At 32.8% G+C, this 21,074-nt stretch overlaps 2 protein-coding genes and 1 pseudogene across 2 annotated transcripts; 1 reads left to right on the forward strand and 2 right to left on the reverse strand.

Moving 5' to 3' along the window:
* Positions 1-1,282: 1,282 nt before the first annotated feature.
* Positions 1,283-17,626, reverse strand: LOC139528080 (putative nuclease HARBI1; annotated as a pseudogene).
* On the forward strand, positions 7,634-10,016 carry LOC139487254 (uncharacterized). The gene is made up of 4 exons (XM_071272154.1): positions 7,634-7,726; positions 8,287-8,539; positions 8,807-8,979; positions 9,642-10,016. Exons 2-4 carry the CDS (start codon positions 8,298-8,300, stop codon positions 9,896-9,898), a joined length of 672 nt encoding a protein of 223 aa, XP_071128255.1. The 5' UTR covers positions 7,634-7,726; positions 8,287-8,297; the 3' UTR covers positions 9,899-10,016.
* Positions 11,018-12,191, reverse strand: LOC139519881 (uncharacterized). Its single transcript, XM_071312179.1, has one exon. The coding sequence runs from the start codon at positions 12,148-12,150 to the stop codon at positions 11,110-11,112; it is 1,041 nt and encodes a 346-aa protein (XP_071168280.1). The 5' UTR covers positions 12,151-12,191; the 3' UTR covers positions 11,018-11,109.
* Positions 17,627-21,074: the final 3,448 nt, after the last annotated feature.

Genomic DNA, 21,074 nt, shown 5'->3' on the forward strand with positions numbered 1-21,074 from the left:
TCATTGCAATGTATATATACATTAACCATGTACTCTTTATTGAATACTAATGATACAAACATTTAGACAAAACAGTCAAACAAATAAAAACACATCCCATATGATATATTTTTTTCTCATTATTACATGATATCTCTGTTCATATGTTATTATGTTACTTTAGTGTTTGTGAATATTAAATTTTAAGCCAACTATCATGGTTATGCAAGATATATCATTTAAGACATTAATGTAAAATGTTACCCACTTACTTTTTTTTTATTGGTTTTAACTTTTGAGTGAAAATTAATTATCCCCGACTTAGTATATTTCTAGGATTTTAATTGGTTAAGGCACGTCGCCACAAAACCCATAGCCCCTTGGTGTTGCTAACCCATATCCCCCCGACGTTGTTAACCATTATCCTGGTGAACTTCACGCAAGTTTTCTTTAGTTCCATGATTGCTCCTAGCTTCCAAAATAGTTTCAGGGCTATTCCAGAAAAAAAATGTATGGAGGGGGGGGGGTTTGGAAGGCACATTATATTAATAATACATGGGTGATGGGTATCAGAGCAACTTTTCACACTATAATGCACTATAAGTCTCAATAACAATTGTCTGGGTGGCGGGTGCTGACAAAAAGTGCCTTCCAACCCCCCCCCCCCCCCCCCCCCCCCCCATACAAGTTTTTCTGGAATAGCCCTCAACAAGAACTTGATAGAGGTACAACACAATAAAATTTGATTATTTTAACATGTAACTTGTCTGTTTTATAGGTACCTGCGTCCTATTACTGTATTCATATTTCATAGGGGATCACACTTTCGTTTTAAGTTGTTATTGTTAAACTCATGTCATTTTGTTCCATTTAAGAAATTTTAAATTAATATAATCTGTATTGTTAACTTCAAATAATTTAATTTTGGATGCAAGTGTCTTCTGATTGCCTGACATTGTATTGTTAATCACCTCATAGACAATAATTTAGTCATGTGACAGTGACGTCATCGAAGGTTTTTCATGGTTTACTCCAGTTTAATTTGGAATTTAGAATTAAATCATTAGAAATAACTGTAATTTTGTATCTGTCTTTTTCGAAATAAAATAAGAATAGTGGTGCACACTTTGATAAAAAAAAAAAAGCAACGCAGGTTATTCATTGTGCACCATATTTTTGATGTTATTTCAACATAGATTTTTTTTAACCGTCATTCCTTAAATACATGAAGACTTGGTGGGAGAAGAGTTGTCTCCTTGGCTATTATATCACATCTTCTTATTATATATATATCAATAGACTATTTATTACTTCAAATCATTGATTTATTATGATTAGCTTGAAAAGTTTTTTTTATGTCATTGAAGATGCAGTTGAAATTGTTGGTACGCCACAATCAATGAATTTGCTATCAAAGTTTGTTGATCAATTCAAAGGAGGGTCTGCTAATTCTGTATCCACAAGCCATCCCAGTCCATCAATAGAGTGTGAAGAGAGAGCGCCTGCAGCATCAACAGAAGATGTGCAGATCATTGATGTGCATTTAACATCTGAAAAGTATATATTTACCTGTATTACTTTTATAATAACATCATATATGGAGACATAAGCTGTTCTATCAAAATATTTTAAGTTAAAGCCTTTATACAAGGTTCACATAATAATACAAACTAGCATATTTATTTATTCAGAAATAAACTATTAGTTAAATTCATTACTCAGAGGCCATGTTAGTTAACATTATTCTAGTCTGTCTTTTAAAACATTATTAATTAAGAAATTAAATTTTACATAAATGTATTCTAAGCAACCTATAAAAAAGAAGATGTGGTATGATTGCCAATGAGACAACTATCCAGAAAAGACCAAAATGACACAAACATTAACAACTATAGGTCACTGTACGGCCTTCAACAATGAGCAAAGCCCATACCGCATAGTCAGCTATAAAAGGCCCCATTAGACGATGTAAACACTTCAAACGAGAAAACTAACGGCCTTATTTATGTAAAAAAATGATTGAAAAACAAATATGTAACTCATAAACAAACGATAACCACTGAATTACAGGCTCCGACTTGGGACAGGCACATACATAAATAATGTGGCGGGGTTAAAAGTGTTAGCGGGATCCCAACCCTCACCCTAACCTGGGACATTGGTATAACAGTACAACATGAGAACGAACTATAAAAATCAGTTGAAAAAGGCTTAACTCATCAGATAAATAAAAAAACAAGTGGAAGTGGCCGGGTACTTATACATCCCGATGCAAAAAGACACAATCAACAGATCTGAGAGTACTCTCAGTTATCTGACAGCTAGTTCAAAGCCACTAACAACTAATAAAACCAGGTGCTCCGCAGGGCGCAGATTTATACGACCGCAGAGGTCGAACCCTGAACAGTTGGGGCAAGTATGGACAAAACATTCAAGCGTGATACAGCTCTGAATTTGGATTGTGATCAAATTTTTGACATTACATGGTTTTTTTTTTACACAAAACAAATGTCAAGATTTTACAAATCAATTAAAGATTTCTTCTTCAAACTTTTTAAATCTAAAATTAAATAGTTGACACAGCATAGGTTTCTGACACAGAATGAATGTGGTCTAATGAACTTTTTTTTTTTTGCCTTTGAGCAATTCACTATGCTGTTGAATATTAATCCTCTCAAAAAAATGTTTGAAGAAATTTTCTTTTTATTTATGAAATCTGAAATGAGAAAAATTTAACCCCCCCCCCCTTTTTTTCACATCCCCGTTTCCCTTTTCCAAAACTGATATCAATTCAAATTTCTAATGGAGTTTGCAACAATAACTACTCTTTTAAATACATCATAAAATATTAAAATGTAAAATAAAGTGCTTGTTATCACTGAATGGTAAAGATTGGTTGGTAGTAAAAGTGAATATACATTGTTTATTGTATAAAACAATAAAAAAAACTTCATCTGCAACATTTTATATTGGCAAATTTCCAATGAAGTTATTTACATAAAGTTATTGGCAAATAAAAATAGAAAATGACATCATAGTCATGTCTGGCAAATGTCCAACATACATTATCTAAAAACATTTTAGATAAGATAAGGAAAAAAAGCTTCATCAGCAACATTTTATATTGGCAAATTTCCAATGTAGTTATTTACATAAAGTTATTGGCAAATAAAAATAGAAAATGACATCATAGTCATGTCTGGCAAATTTCCAACATATATTATCAACTACTATTCTATCATAGAAAGATAACTCCAATTGAAAATTAATTGCTATTGCACAATATTGTGCAATTAGATATTTCTTGCTATTGTGCAATACTGTGCAATTGAAAATTTCTTGCTATTGCACAATACTTGATATGGAATCCTGATATGGACCAACTTGAAAACTGGGCCCATAATCAAAAATCAAAGTACATATTTAGATAAAGCATATCAAATAAGCCCAAGAATTTAATTTTTGTTAAAATCAAACTTAGTTTAATTTTGGACCCTTTGGACCTTAATGTAGACCAATTTGAAAACTGGACCAAAAATTAAGAATCTACATACACAGTTAGATTTGGCATATCAAAGAACCCATTTATTCAATTTTTGATGAAATCAAACAAAGTTTAATTTTGGACCCCCATTTGGACCAACTTAAAAACTAGGCCAATAATTAAAAATCTAAGTACATTTTTAAATTCAGCATACCAAAGAACCCCAAGGATTCAATTTTTGTTAAAATCAAACTAAGTTTAATTTTGGACCCTGTGGACCTTAATGTAGACCAATTTGAAAACGGGACCAAAAATTAAGAATCTACATACATAGTTAGATTCGGCATATCAAAGAACCCCAATTATTCAATTTTGATGAAATCAAACAAAGTTTAATTTTGGACCCTTTGGGCCCCTTATTCTGTTGGGACCAAAACTCCCAAAATCAATACCAACCTTCCTTTTATGGTCATAAACCTTGTGTTTAAATTTCATAGATTTCTATTTACTTATACTAACGTTATGGTGTGAAAACCAAGAAAAATGCTTATTTGGGTCCCTTTTTGGCCCCTAATTCCTAAACTGTTGGGACCTAAACTCCCAAAATCAATACCAACCTTCCTTTTGTAGTCATTAACATTGTGTTTAAATTTCATTGATTTCTATTTACTTAAACTAAAGTTATTGTGCGAAAACCAAGAATAATGCTTATTTGGGCCCTTTTTTGGCCCCTAATTGCTAAACTGTTGAAACCAAAACTCCCAAAATCAATCACAACCGTTCTTTTGTGGTCATAAACCTTGTGTCAAAATTTCATAGATTTCTATTAACTTAAACTAAAGTTATAGTGCGAAAACCAAGAAAATGCTTATTTGGGCCCTTTTTGGCCCCTAATTCCTTAAATGTTGGGACCAAAACTCCCAAAATCAATACCAACCTTCCTTTTGTGGTCATAAACCTTGTGTTAAAATTTCATAGATTTCCATTCACTTTTACTAAAGTTAGAGTGCGAAAACTAAAAGTATTCGGACGACGACGACGCCAACGTGATAGCAATATACGACGAAAAATTTTTCAAATTTTGCGGTCGTATAAAAATCATGCCTCTAAGACTCAACAAATATTTGTTTTTCTTCAATAAATTATTTCGGTAAAAACAAACCTGACAAACATTTTGAACAGGGAGAAATTAATAGCAGCGATAAAGGTCTTTTTCTAAAAGCAATAAATAAAACTCTACATCAACTTATTTTCAACCTCGGAAACAAAATTATATGTACTGTGTGACTGTAAATGACCTAATAATATAACAGTCAATGCAATTTGACTGCTCAAATAAAATGCTTTAAATAAACTTTTCTATGCTTTCAGAACCAAGAAGAGGAAAATAAAACCTGAAGATGTATCAAGAATGCAATATGAGGTGCTGGTTGAACAAAAGAAAAAATTAATTCAGCAATCATTATATTATGAACTAATGAATAAGAAGCTTAAAATACATCTAGACATTGAAGATTGATTTAATTATTTGATTATTGTGATTACATATACCAACTTTGGTTTTAAGAGAATATTTGTTTGTTATCTTAACATAATTTTCACACTGGTTAGATGCATAATATTGTTTTAACCATTAGTTTTAGTATATTTTTTTAGCATACATGGCCTGAATATCAATTTAAAAGATGTAGATTAAGTATGACTGCTTATGGGACAGCTCGTCATCCAAGACACAATGAAGTTGAATTAAGGTGGCTTAGGACTATTCGACTGTGCATAATTTCACGCATGAATTAAAAAAAGTTTTTGTCGTAAATTCAACACCTCTTTTTTCCCTATCATTTCATTGAAAAATGGTCCCTTTTACATACCTGTTTAAAAGTAAAATTTTGAGCTTAAATGGTCCGTGACCCCCTATTTTTTTTCGACCAATTTGATTTGATTGATTTTCTTTAAAGAATAAAATAACAAAAAATAAAGAACTTCTAATAGAAACTTCGAATAGGCCTGAGACACCTTTTAAAAGCAATTAAAGGTTGCAGTTTGTTCTGGTCTTATACAGAACATGATCAAACAAGGACCCTTTTCACTTTAATTTATATTTAAAATGTTTGGTATTTTTTAGTAGGGGTCATTCAATAGCATTTATATGTCCAAAAATTCTCATTGCTTAATAACTTGTTTACTTTGTGTGAATTTCATGATTTTGAATGCTAAAATTGTTTGTACTGTGTAGCAACTTACCTGCATATATATTTAATTATTGGCTATTAAAAAAAGGTTCTTGTAATGTAGTTTCTTACACCATTTCCATCTTCTTGGCCATTGTTTTGTCCATTAATCTCCCCAATATCAACATCTTGGTCCTGGTCCAATTGTGGCTCTCTTAAAAGAATTGCCAAATTGTGCAAGACTGCACAAGCACCTATTTCAATAAAAAATAAAGCAATAGTGAACTATATATTTCAATGTATTGATCCTGAAAAAAATTAAACTACAGGATGTTCAATTCTGCAAATATAGACTTATATTACGGATTACAAATGTGTCAAGGTTTGTGATTAGATAACAACACAGAGATGTCAGTATATATTCAGGAAAACCAGGGGGGGGGGGGGGGTGTCATCATATCACCAGTTACTATGTGAGGTAGTCAAAAGTTGAACAGAACACTAAGGAATGTCAGAGGCTCACAGAGGGAAAACAATGACGTGCATTATACATTTTCATTACAAAATCATCCAATTTACACTTGGAACACTTAAATTTAATGTTAAAAGTGTTATTATCAATTATTACATATATGTACACGATAAAAAAAATTCACAGCAAATCCTGAATGTATGCTGAACATATCAGGTGGAGTTTTTCAATATATGTATTCTGCTCAAGGGATATAAACTCCAGCTAGGAATGTCTGAGACCTGAATAACATATAATGTGAAATCAAATAGATGATTGAATTTAAGGTGGGAAATAAGTGACATGTAAATTCAACAGTCAATCATGCTAACTCAGACAAAGCATTAAAAGATGATTTGTGTTATATCTGGAGGATGGTTAAGTCTTATTTTCCTACAACTTTTTCTGCCTTTCAACAACATGTATTTTGACCATTAATGTCTTGTTTTTGTTGAACCTGAGACTTTCATTGCAATTAACTCGAAATAGGGATAGTGATCTGGCTGCGGTGTTGGCTAACTTCTTAAAAGCTTAATTAAGAAGGTCCAAGACCTGGATGCTTCATACATTTGTACTTTGTATGTACATGTAGATGCTTAATGTTACTTAGTTTCTATCATAAGTTTATGCAATAAATCAACTATAATTTGGTATATGGAATGATTGTTTTCTCGTTGTTTCTTGTCAGTACTCTCTATATTTCTTGTGCTTATCCTTACAAGCCTGTGCTTGTCCTGCATTTTATTCCAAAGGTAAACTTTACTTAATGAAAGTTTGCATAGATATTGTATGTGTACATGTATGGTATGGGAGATAAAGTCCATGAAATTAATTATAGACTTTTTTTACCTAAATTGTCGTCCTGACTTTTTTTTTTTTGCAAGTGTCACATCCTGCTTTTTTTTTTTTACTCAAAACTCCTGTCCTGCCTATTTTTTACAAATTTCATCCTAGCCCCCCCCCCCCCCCCATAAAAATCAAATGGTAGCTCCCTAAGACAAAATCGTACAGAAATTTTAAAAAACTAGGGAGCATCACTCAATCGTCTGCATAGTCATAGACGGTCCGAGCTCTAAGGGTCCGAGTTGTCTCAAAATGTTTTATGGGTCGAGTCGTCTCGCACAATACACCTTATCGCTATTCCCGGCTGACCCGTCCGCTTGAACTTTTGACGTCAACAACAATCACTTTTCCATTGTGGCGTCAGACATTTTGTTTTATGACGTCAAAATTTTACGGGAACCTGTGTGATTTCCAGCAATGGCGGACAAATAGCGATAAGGTGTATACCTGACGACGGATAACTTGGAATTAATTACTTTTTTATGAGCCTTGCAGATGTCCCCGTGGTTAAAAGTTGATAAGATTTGTTTTCTTCCTACCTTTAAAGCAATGCAATGTTTCATTGTTTTCAAGCTGTTGTCCGATAGACTATAGAGAGGTTTAGCATCGGAACTTGTACGGGTGCGTGTACGTGTGGCTAGGGAAACCACCCAATTTCCTGCGTATTACGTCATCGATTTTGCCTGGCGGTGAAACGTACAAGTCAGGGACAACTTGTAAAGCGGCGGCTACACGAAGGTAAGAACTTGTGGATTATTTTTCTTAAAACACATATATTCGTGAATAAAATTGAATATGTACAGGAACAATAGAATGTACTTGAAGTATTAAAAGTATTTTGAGTCATTAAAACGTTTCTATGACATCAGGATGGAACGTCAATGTGGGACGTATTTGACGGAAAATGGCGGCATATTGAAGGTTTTTCAATTATCCAAAAATTACATTATAATAACTTCTAAAATTATTTTATAGTTACCCTATAGTGAACATGTTCGGCGACGAATAGTTCTGCAGTTTAGAATCATTTCAAGAAGCAAATTCACTTATTTTAAGTTTGTTAAAAATAAAGGGGGGGGGGGGGCGTGAACAGGTGCGTGAACTAATGATGCTGTCAAATTGTGTCTTTTACGATTGAATGAGAGACATGCAAATTCATAAGAGTCTTGAAGTACTTGCAGATCTAAACTATTAAGGAGAAGCCCCGCTTTTGGTGCTTTAAATATTTTTTATTTCAGTGAAAAGGGGGGTTGATCAACTATTTTTGTAACTCTTGAAATGTGTTTGTCCCTTTTTAGAAACTGCAAATATGACATCCTTCACTAGTGGCAGTAGAAAAAAACAAGTCAGATTCCAGACAAAAGATGACCTGGTACTACTGAGAGAGGTCCTGGCTAAAAATCCATTTCAGAACAAGTCTGCCTGGAACGATATAGCATCAGCCGTAGCAGATACCAGATCTAATCTGCAGGTGGATGCAAGACGCGTCCGGGAGAGAACACATTTGCTGATAGATCAGCATAAAAAAAGCAATGCTGACTCTTTGAAGAGGTATTTATGCTTTTAAGTTTATAACCATTTTTAGTCCAAATAATTATGACGTCTTGAAAGGCTATTATAATTTTTTTCTTTGACTTCGTCGAAGTAAGGCGTCAAAGAAAAAAATCATAGCAATGTTTATATTATAACTAAATTTTGAAATACTTATCAATCTGGTTGGAAAACATGAATCGGAAAAAAACATTTCTTTTTTACAAAATTTGCATGTGACATCAGTGTTCTTGTTAATTTTATAACAACTTTATATTATTATTCCAGTTCAGGGATTGATGAAGAGTATGGAGAGAAAGAAACTTTACTGGATGAAATTCTTTCATTGGTGGAGGATGAGGAAAAACAGAAAGAAAAACAGAAAGAGAAAAAAGAAACAGAAGAAAATCGGGGAAAAGAAATTAGAAAAAGAGCAATGGAAAACTTAACTCCTAAGAAAGGTACATACTTCTTATCTTATAACATGACCTATTTGTGTAGTGTTTAAATAATAGTTACTATATCTTTTACAGGTTGCTTTTTTTTTATTGAGGAAGGGGAGGGGTGGTAAGTAACTATGTATTTCGTCAATTCAAGGACAAATGGCATAGCGCGTACATGTAGGTGGGTAACAGCATATTCCATTTCAGGGCATTTTAAAGCTGGCTATTTGTGATAGGCTTTGCTCTCTGTTGAAGGCCCTACGGTGACCTATAGTTGTTAATTTTAATGTCATTTTGGTCACTTGTGGAGAAATGTCTCATTTGAAATCATACCACATCTTCCTTATTATATATAGCATGTGATATACAGAGATGACACAGTCAGCAAGTCAACATATAGTTTAAGACGGCCAATTAGTCTCAAACGTTAAGGAACAATCACCACTGAGAGTATAGGTAAGGCTCAGACTGTAGCTGGTTTGTTGCAAACTTTGTTATCTGCTCTTTGGTAGGGTTGTTGTCTCTTTTACATATTTCCCCAATACCATTCTAAATTTTATAAACATCATAACAATGGTCCAAAATTTAATGTCTCTTCTGGCTCCAATGATACTCGTGGACCAACTATTTGAAAGACCAAAACCTAACACATGTTTTAACAAATTATGTCTATATTTCAGGTGATGATGATTCTAACGATGCCACCCCATCAAAGAGAAACAGTTCCGGAAATATAGTTGGATATCTAAAAGAAAAAAATGATGCCGAGTTGATATATAGAAGGCAAGAACTTGAAGTTAAAAAACAGCAACTTCAATTGGAGGAGGAAAAGTTCAAACTAGAGAAACATGAAAGGATGCAAAAATTGGAAAATGACAAACAAGAAAAAACACTTATGTTTGAGCTGCTGAAAAAATGTTTAGGTGACAGACATTAATAGAGAAGCCATATTTCAAATCTTCAAACATAATAAATATATTAACACAACTTATTATGAAAAACTGTATCTTATAATATTTGTTGTTTTACCCACGGTTGTAAATGTTAAAAGGGAGATAATCAAATTTACTGGTAATGATATATGTTAAAAGTGTCTTAATGTGGTTTACTGTGTGGCCTTGACTGGTATGCATAAAGAAGAAATCACTCTAGCAATTTTAATTTGAGAAAAGGGTTGGGCTGGAGGTTTCCTGAAATATTTTAATCACAGTTCTAGTTTGGATAGTGGTATTACATGTTGCTTACTTATAAGATGATATACCAAGAGAAACCTATCTACATTCTTTCCGAATTGTAATATGTGTATTACTATGGATACATCGAACTATGCGAGTATGTCAAAAGAGAAGTAGACAACCGAAATTATATTTAAAAACAAGGTCAATCAATTCTCAATAAGAAAAACCTTTCAACAAGACACACAAGGACTCATTAGTTTTGTCGTTGGAATTGTTTTACAGTGTCATTTCGAGGCCTTTTACAGCTGACTATGCCGTAAGGGCTTTGCTCATTGTTGAAGGCTGAACAGTGACCTATAGTTGTTAATTTTTTTCTGCGTCATTTTGGTCTCTTGTGGAGAGTTGTCTCATTGGCAATCGTACATTTTTTTTATATTCAATACGTATTAAACTAAAAACAAATGGAAATGAGGTTCTGCTTCTTGCTAAAGTAAGACCCCCTCCGCATTTCTCACACAACGTGTCACTAACCTAGGTGTGTTGTCAGTAATGTGTCATTCACTAGCCATGGGCTGTTGTCAGTAACATGTCACTAGCCTAGGGGTGTTGTCATTAATTTGGCACTAGCCTAGGGGTATTATCAGTAATGTGTCATTAGCCTAAAAGTGTTGTCAGTAACAAAACTTGGTCAGCACAAAAGTCGTGATTAGACAAGGTACAATTAAATATGGCTGAAACATCTTATTTTTAAGAGTTGCCGCAAAAGTAAACTATATGTCATCTTTAGGAATATACAAAGAACACAAAAGGCAACAACAAGTATATGATAATTGTTTGGTTTTTTTTAAAACTATTTAACAAATTGAAGACAAACTTAACATTAATTTTTATCAGCTCTTCAATAAAACGTCAAAATGATTAAAAAGCAATAACGATAATTATTTGCCATCTGAAAACATTGGGAAAATTGTCAGCCCAATAGGTATTCCTCTAATGTTGGTGGTGATACATCGAAAAATATCCCGGTTTCACTGCCATAAAGACAGGTATGGCAATTTGTCAGTAGAACTGCTACTTTGTAATACTTTCCCACGGGTTGCAGATATAACTTTAGATTTTTCTTGTAGTCTAGAAATGCAAATAATGACAAAACTTTCCCAAAAGCCCACTCCACACAAATGCGTACTGCTGACATTCTTTTGTTGAAAATCATTTGATTCCTGGAGATGACTCCGCCTCTGAATGGTGCAATTATATATCCATCAGTCACCGGATATGCCGGGTCACCATAGATGCAAAATATTCGCCCCTGTGGAGTTGTCATATGGACCCTCATTTGTGCTAAAATGTCACTTTCACGTAACATTCCTGCGTCATGTCGACGTCCTTCTATGGGACCAAACAAGTTTGAGATGATCCCATTAGGGGTAACAATGCTTTGAAATTTCAAGGCATGTGACCTTTTGTGGCCATTAAACACAAGTCTTTGGTTTTCCTGTGGTCTGCATATTGGTCTAACAGTACCGTCGATAAAACCCCAGCAGCTATCTAAAGGCCCATCACGATCGAAAACCGCACCTGCAAAACGTTCTAAACACTCTTGTGAGAGCCAACTCATGTTGAAGTCTGAAAGAAGATGACAATGATTGTCATGTATGTAATCGAGAACTTCATTGATAATGAGAGAAAGTTCTGTTTTTGATCTGCCAAATATATATTCTAGATCTTCAAGGCGACAAGGGTAGGCAAGTCGTCGTAATACCATGCAAAGTCCATCAATACCCCTTGCCGTGGTGCGATTACTACATACAACTTTCTCTGGTATACGCAGGGCGCGACGAAGAATGTCAATATCATCTTTATCAAATCTAAAAAAAGATCGACACTGTTCATTTGTAAGTTTTTCAACTTCTATACCTGGAAAATTGCCCTTTTCCTCTTTACATAATGACAAAAGCAGTAATTCATCGGAGTCTTCTAAAGCTGCTAACACTTTCAAGTTTTCCGCCATAGTTATCAAACATATAACAAAGACATTTATTGGCAACTATTCTTTGCTTTCAACCAATGAGATAATACATGTCTGTAAGGAAGCCCTATTGAGGCTCACAAAGGGGAATATCGCATCTGGATACATCTTTATACCAATAATATATTAAAGGTATACCTAACATTTATTTAACGGGGTTCAGATATTTATGAGTTTCATGAAAGAAAATGTAAGAAGGCATTTTACAATGTATTTATAACTAACATATGGAAAAAAGGGGGCGGCGCTGTCGTCATGTTTGAATAATCATCATCAACCAAATTTGCCGCTCTATCTACTAATATTCTCGGCAGAGCCCTATTTCAAGGCAAAATATGGTTCTGGACTCAATCCACTGAATGAGGATATTTATTGTTTGCAATATTTTTGTGAACAAAATTTTGGTATGTTTAATAGACAATGATAGAGGGGGATCAAATAAAAAAGTGAAATATTATAGGGGGTCAAGAAAACTTTATGTGTTTGATTTCAAAATGACCAGCCCCTTTCCCAGGCAAAAAATAATAAGTCCCTAAATGAATACAATATTTCACTGTCCGTCGAAAATATTGATTAATGAAAAAAACTCCCGTATATTATATTTCAAGTATATATATTTAGACACAATACTTAATGGATTTTAAAGAAATCATACCAATTATTGTGCAGACTCTCTCAGGGTGCATCCTAAGTTCTCCATGTAGACAGTGGAAACGTCTTTTCCACCAACCAAAAGTTCTTTCTATGGTAACTCTTGTTCTACAGTGTGAACCATTGTATCTTTTTTGGCTCTGGTCAGATGGTCTCAAGTATGGTGTGACCAAATATGGTTTACAGGCATAACCACTGTCACCAAGAAGAATACCATTTTGTAAACCGTTATTATCCCTCTCTAAAACTGTTCTTAGGTTGCTGGTCCTTAACATATGGCTATCGTGGGTACTGCCTGGCCATCTTGCTACTAGATTTGTGAACCTTCCTAGAATAAAGAGATTTTACTATGTAAATTAAACCAAATATATTATTAACTTCAACTAAATTAAATTATATTCGAGTATCATGCGATGTTTTTTCTTTTTTTTTTTTTAAAGGGGAAGCGATTTAAAATTTTAACAGAGTCGTTTCTGCATGTATTGGAGATATTCCAGTGTTTCTGAAGCTTATGATTAACGTTGTAATTCACATAATACGGGGTTTGTAGTATAGAATACTGAGAACAGAATAGAATAGAATATTTTCATATCCCAAATTACAGGGCCCATAAAGGGCATCAAATATTTTTTAAGCTCAGACTACAGTATTAAGTCTTCAGTTTCGACTTGAATTGTGATTTGGTTACCCACCACGCGTTTTATTAGTACCGTGACAAGCGATTGAATGGCATGCACTCTTGATTTGACAGAAAGATTTATTTTTTACTTGCAGTACATACCTTTGCTGTCACAAACAGCCTGTACATTGATTGAAGGGTACCCTTTTCAGTTTATAAAGGCAGGTTCATTTTCAGACGGGCGCTGTATCCGAACATGTGTCCCATCGATACAGCCAATTACTCCAGGGAAGCCAGCCATTTTATAGAAATCATTCTTTATTTCTCTCTTCTCGTCCTCGGAAGGCCATTTTACATAAACTGGGAGGAGCTCTGACAAGGCAAGCGACACCTTTCTTACGACTCGAGATGCAGTTCCCTTATCTATTCCCACAGTATCTCCCAACACTTGCAGAAAGTTGCCAGTAGCATAGAATCGTAATGCTATCAAGACCTATATTTAAAAGAATGTTTTAAATGTCATACAGACTTAATTGTACATTAACAGATTTAATTTTTCATCTTTATTTGCGTAAAGTCAATTTATAATTATACACTTAAAGTCATTTCAGTTTTCACCTGTCTTTGATAACATTCATATAGTTATTAAGAATTATACTACCCCTCCCCCTCCCCTAAATACATTCTGGATAGCGTATATATACAAATCCAGAGCAAACAAATACAGAATTTTTTTTCTCTTTGTTATTTTTAGAGCGTACCCGGACCAAGTTTCACCCCAGTATTCCTGTGTTCTCTTTTAGATGTAGATAAGCGGACCCTCCTATAACATGTATAAATGTGTCACATACCGTTTACAAAAAAAATATCTACAAAAGTGCGAATGATATATTCACGGAGGTAATTGAATATTGAATCGAAAGATATATGATATATTTGCAAAGAATAAATACCGATTTCGTGATAGAAAATAACAACCCAAGGACAATTATGTTTTTGCTTTGGAGTGCTCTTTATGCCCGAGGCAAATCCATAAAAGGGCATTCAAACGTCAAAGCAATCTTGGACTAACATTTGTTATACAGATTTTTGTTATACCATTTGATTAAATATGTTTATTTACTTTTTTAATCGGGTAGAGTGGGGTGCTCATTTTCGCCGGGGACACAATTTCGCCGTTTAAGGATTTTGAGGTGTAAAAACTTCAAAGGATGGCTGAAGTGGAAGAAATGTACCCGTAAATTATATTTTTATAACAAATATCATATTTTTTTAAACTGAGACAAAATTGCGGCTCCTACCGAAAATGACAGAAAAACGGACAACGATTTTCGGACAATTTCCTGAATAAAAAACACGATTTCAAAGAAGTATTTCGAGTAAATATTTGACTGAATGCCCTAATTTTGAGTTCTTTATACCTTTGAAATGTCTGCTATTCATCTATAATGCAATTGATTTGATAAAAACTGTTAAAAGCTGCGGTTATTTGGTTGTAAAAAGATGTGTAAAAACGGCGAATATGTGTCCCCCATTGACAAAACATCCGGAAATTTCAATCACCCTTTAATCTAACTTTTCAGATGATTTTCTTAAAACAAACCGGTTTTCAAGCTTAAGTATATTTTGCATTTGAAGTTATCTTCATATAGAAATATCAGTATACTTCAAAAACATTTAGACCTGAACATAAACTGTAGAAAACATGGAAAGATGTGGCGAAAATGAGCACCCCACTCTACAGGTGTAGCAATTAGGTTTACTATTTGATGGACGAAACCGGATCGGGAACCAATAGTGCCCGTAACCGCTCCCAATGTTATAGGTAGCACTCCACAGTTAGAAAATAAAATTAAAAATGAGCCACAAAATGTTTTATCATCTCCTATTCCTGGATTTCTAATACATTAACCTAACTGTTTGTGTTGTACATGTGCATATGTATGTAATCAGTATGTTCCATAGATTTGATTTTCAAAAGTTAAAAGAGTGAAAATTAATTCCTTTTATGTGTATCCATGGCAACATTCTGCATTTATTTACCATAAAATATTGCAAAAAGGGGGGTGGACATGTCACATATCCCCCCAAAATTTGGATCAAACTAGAATTTCAATGCCTTTGAGTGATACCTTTTTAGAAACTGTTTTCATAAATCTTCCTAATGATCAAATAAAAAATGGGTGTCTTTCGCCTCATTTTTTCGTAAAATCCAATCACAAAGTTCGTGCGATAAAAAGTTGGAAAAAAACATTACAATAATTGCTGGACCAATGTATGGTAGGGACATGCAAATACGGACTGTCATACAGAAAACAGCCTATATTACATACATTACATAATCTTGATGTTCATATAAACCCAATACAAAGGCTATTTTAATACTCAGCTATCCAAAAATTAATTTTATTGCACACTAGCTCTCATATTTGAAAAATCCACAGGGGCCAAAATGCGAAACTACACACCTAACTGTGGAGTGCTACCTTAAGGTGAAATTTTTCCCCTCCTGCCTCAATTTTTATTATATTTTCTGTGTTCTACTAGCTGTTACGATGAAAATGGTACCTTAGTTTTTAAAATTGGTTCAGTAATAAAGATTTTATGAAGGTTAGCAGTTGATGTTGAAACGCGACAAAAAGTGATTTAAAAATAAATGCTGGATAATAGTGAAAAACTTCAAGTCTGTCTCATTTTTGGGGTAAATTTCTAAAACTTTTCCCATTATCTTATTTAAAATCATAAAATTACCTTAAAAGAGGACAAATTGTACAAATTTTAGGTATTTGAAAGCACTTAAAGGTCAATTTTGCTGTAAATAGCATACCTAACCTTGGTTTAGAAGCTCTCAAGCAGGGTATAAATTTCTAGCAGTACTGGCATCATTAAATTTAATTAATGCCAAATTATAATATAAAATCATGCTAAAAATGTTTATTTGACTTATTCGCATTCAAAAATATAAAGCGATACATTCTGAGAATATCATATAAAGCGCAATCTTTGATTACAATGGCGAAGCTAATGGAGTACAAATTTAAGACCGCAACATGTCTAAGTGTCAAAATGTGTATATTTGGTTGCTAAGGACAGTAAACAATAAAATAAACATAAATTGCATTCCTAGCAGATTTTTTACCTTCAGAACTAAAACAAGAACATAAAAGACTAAAGATTTGTGGTCAATTTTATCTTAAAAAGTGCATTTCTGTGCTTTCTGATGTGCCATAAGGTAGCACTCCACAGTTAGAAAATAAAATTAAAAATGAGCCACAAAATGTTTTATCATCTCCTATTCCTGGATTTCTAATACATTAACCTAACTGTTTGTGTTGTACATGTGCATATGTATGTAATCAGTATGTTCCATAGATTTGTTTTTCAAAAGTTAAAAGAGTGAAAATTAATTCCTTTTATGTGTATCCATGGCAACATTCTGCATTTATTTACCATAAAATATTGCAAAAAGGGGGGTGGACATGTCACATATCCCCCCAAAATTTGGATCAAACTAGAATTTCAATGCCTTTGAGTGATACCTTTTTAGAAACTGTTTTCATAAATCTTCCTAATGATCAAATAAAAAATGGGTGTCTTTCGCCTCATTTTTTCGTAAAATCCAATCACAAAGTTCGTGCGATAAAAAGTTGGAAAAAAACATTACAATAATTGCTGGACCAATGTATGGTAGGGACATGCAAATACGGACTGTCATACAGAAAACAGCCTATATTACATACATTACATAATCTTGATGTTCATATAAACCCAATACAAAGGCTATTTTAATACTCAGCTATCCAAAAATTAATTTTATTGCACACTAGCTCTCATATTTGAAAAATCCACAGGGGCCAAAATGCGAAACTACACACCTAACTGTGGAGTGCTACCATAGATATATGACGTCATTTAGTAAACAGTATTTTTACAGGTGGAAATGAGTTTGTATGCGAAAACTGTTTCATAATTTACCTGGAGCTCTACAGAGAGAGCCTGTGATCTCTTAGTGGGTTGCTGCAGTTTGTCTCTAAGTAAGTTACAAATGAACCTTATAGTTTCTTTGTTAAATCTGTATCTTTTCCTAACTTCCTCGTCGCGCATTTGATCTAAGTGATCAATCCTTTCCCTGTAAACACGGTCATTTCGCTGGCGTCCGAGTTGGTCAAATAGAATATTGGCTGCCATCTTTAATTGCTAATTAACGCTTAATGATGCCCCATGGGCATCATTAAATAATTTGATTTTTAATGACAGTTTAATGAACTTTTACTTCATTAAAATATTTGTACAACAGATTTAATGACACATTAGTTAATGATGCGCTAATGACACTTTAATGAGCCGTTAACTTTAATGAAACGTTCGTACAACCGGCTGCAGATCTTTAAAATGTTTCTTGTGGTTTTTGCTTTCAATTAAATGCAAAAAAGTATGAAGGCCTCAACATTGAGAGAGAAAAGATTTCAGCCTAAAATCGTTTTAATGTACTTTTATTCGACAACAGATCTGAAATGTTCACTGCTTCAACCACGTATAACTTCACGACTTAAGGAATTAAGGACTTTTTATAATAGATTAACCTGTTGCTGTTCTTTATCACAACCGTTATGTTGGCCTTTATAGTGTTGGTTGAGTCGTTGCTGTGAGATTAAGATACACATTTTAACTTCTTTTCATAAAACATAAGACATAGATTTGTTAGTCACAATCTAACCTTTGATCCAGAGTATTTGAGAATGGAGTAAACATTAATTTATGAGTATGAGTAGTATTTGTGAAATATCAAAAACACAGATGTGAAATTATGTTTGTTGATTTTTTTAGGTTTGAAAACTATATAACACTTGACTGTAATCTGTGTATCGACGAAACCATTCAATCAACAACGTCACATTGAGTAGTAAAGATTGACCGTTTAATTTTTGATTTTGAAAACAGAAAGTTGATTACCTCCGAACAAATATTACAAAAAGACAGATATTCATTAGGTTTTCGATTTTAAATCGATCAATACCAAGTTAACATATAGTTTTTGCATAACATGCATAAGAAGTAAAAAAAATATACAAATTATTTGAAAAGAAAAACTCAAAACAAAGACAAAAGGGCTTTATCAATTTCCTCGAGAAACGTTGTCCTATCAGAAGCAGAGAACCTAAAACCAATTTTATTTTGTTTTTTAGCACTTATAATTCGAAACATAGAGATCTCTCAAATGAATCAAGAACAATCTTGCCCATTTTGTATAGGCAGAAAATTCTTAAAAGATCCTTCCGTTCAGACATCTGTTTCAAATAATATTCTAACATCAACACCAAAACTAATCGAATTAATAATGGGAAGAAAATACAATGAAGGGTTTCTTTATGAAATTATCATTAGTTAAGTATAAGCCAAAATTTAAAATAGAGGGTTCGATTGCAAATGTCAAATGCAAAGATAATAACCACAACGCCTATACCAAGTCAGGAATAAAATAATTGTTGTCGATTCGTTTGATGTGTTTCATGTGTTTGAGCTTTTGATTTTGCCATTTGATTAGGGACTTTCTGTTTTGAATTTTAGTGTTTTTGTTATTTTTATAACATAATCAGCGAACCATTTAATGTATCATATAATGTGTCTTACATGCATTAATGTTCAATGATTCTAGGTAGGACAGACTGGAAATTCAATTTCGTTTCTGTAATTAGCAAATAATGAATCCCGGGATCAGAAAGTAAGATCTGAATGACAATTTATACGTGTCGTTCACAACTTAAGGTTTTTTTCACAAAGGAAAAGACCGAAGTGTAAACAGTAGTCTATCAATCAAACATTCTGCAAAATCGTCGATAAGGACTTATTCTACTAATGTTTGAAAGGAGACATGGAAACACTAATGACCTTTAAATAAGTAATACAATATAACTGACATGCAAAGTTTTAACATTTATTTTTTAGGTGTTAGTCAATTCAGATGCATTCTGGATAATACAAAAAGACTTTATGGTTTAACATAGTTTATTTCACGTCTTTATTACACTGCCACGTTTACATATTAGCCAAGTGCGGTTGCTGTTAATCCTTCGTATTCATCAGTTTGTAGAACGATTGTGCAAATACCACAGGCTGCGGAACAACGACCTAATGCTAAAATTAAAAGGTAAATAAATAACATTCATATTTCAGGAAATAAATAATTATACTATCGTTTTGTTATGAAACGTGTCATTAGTTATTTAAAAACAAACTCAGTTTTTGAATTAAAGAATTAGATCTTTTAAAATATGTTAATGAGAATAAAATAACGTATTTGGTAAGACTTGAGAGCAAGCAATTAAAATGATCAATGTTATATGGAACAAGAACTCACTAATAATTTTATAACCGTACTATTTTAGGAGAACACGATTATATTATTTATAGGATTTATCTGTTCGATAGATGTTTACTTTTTCGAACCTACAGTACTTCCCAAATAGAAATAAACCTTTTTGAATATCACACATATATTTCTATTGAATTATATTTAATGGATGCGATAGGCACTTTTTTAACGACATAATATATTTATTCACCAAATATGCTTGTCATATTGTTACTTCAAGAAACAAAGCTTTTCTTGATCATGAATCGTATTATATTCCACTGATTACCCAAGTTAGTAATCAGCAGTTGGTATGTATGTATATATTATATGTAAAAATGTCTTGAAATACAATTGTACAACCTTTTTATGCATTATGTTTTAATCTTTTCAATCGTCTATTCTTTTTACTGACTTCAATAATGGATTAAATTTCATTGTTTTGTTTTGGTTATATCTTTTAATGCATTCTTAAACTAAAAATTTGACAAACATTTACATTTGTCAATGTTTTGGTCAAATGTTTTATATCCGTAGACTAATAGCTTTAACGAAACTGTAAAATTAAAATTTTATTTTATCATTAACTCATAAATACTTTTCCAAATTTTTTTCTAAAAAATCGACAAGAAAAAAAGTGGTTATAATCTTCTTCCTAGTTACATTCATTGCATAAACTGTCATTCTTCTGTTTCCATTTAAACAATAAGTATTTTGTTGGTTATATGAAATGATTAGGTTTCCATCTAAATATATTTTAACTTATTCTTTCTTAAATAATGAAACATGAAAAAATGCAGTTGTTTAGTACGGTTATCACTAATTTGTAAAATACACATCCATTTGCTAATACCTATTAAGGGTTCAATTTATCTTTACAAATTGACTTAAATAATATGTTTGTTGAAAAGCTTGAAGACTCAATGTAATTACTTTTCCTGATCAGTTTCTGTCTAAGAGTATTAACAGTACTTTTAATAGAACTTTCAGACTTTAACATTTGAAGCCATTCTTTTGGGATGCCTTTTTTAAATTTATTTATTTCTGCTATCCAATGATTCTTGCAGTCTAGTTTTTGCAATATGAAATATTGATATATATTACCAGTGTCATCTTTAATATCATTGCCAAATGAGAAGTTGCTTTTAATTTAATTTTCAAAAATAATGTTAATATTTTCACAAATAATCAGTTTGTTCCCTCCAATTACCTGTTTTCTGTATTATAGCATTAATAATTGGCCATCTATATGTAATATGAAACATGACATAATGTTGTTTTCAT

This window comes from Mytilus edulis, chromosome 1 (assembly GCF_963676685.1).
Source record: "Mytilus edulis chromosome 1, xbMytEdul2.2, whole genome shotgun sequence".
Taxonomy (NCBI): Eukaryota; Metazoa; Mollusca; class Bivalvia; order Mytilida; family Mytilidae; genus Mytilus; species Mytilus edulis.

Coding starts and splice junctions, on each gene's coding strand:
- LOC139519881 (XM_071312179.1), bottom strand. CDS start 12,150: ATGGCGGAAAACTTGAAAGTGTTAGCAGCTTTAGAAGACTCCGATGAA.
- LOC139487254 (XM_071272154.1), top strand. CDS start 8,298: ATGACATCCTTCACTAGTGGCAGTAGAAAAAAACAAGTCAGATTCCAG. Junction 8,540..8,806: donor AATGCTGACTCTTTGAAGAG/GTATTTATGCTT, acceptor TTATTATTCCAG/TTCAGGGATTGATGAAGAGT. Junction 8,980..9,641: donor AAACTTAACTCCTAAGAAAG/GTACATACTTCT, acceptor TCTATATTTCAG/GTGATGATGATTCTAACGAT.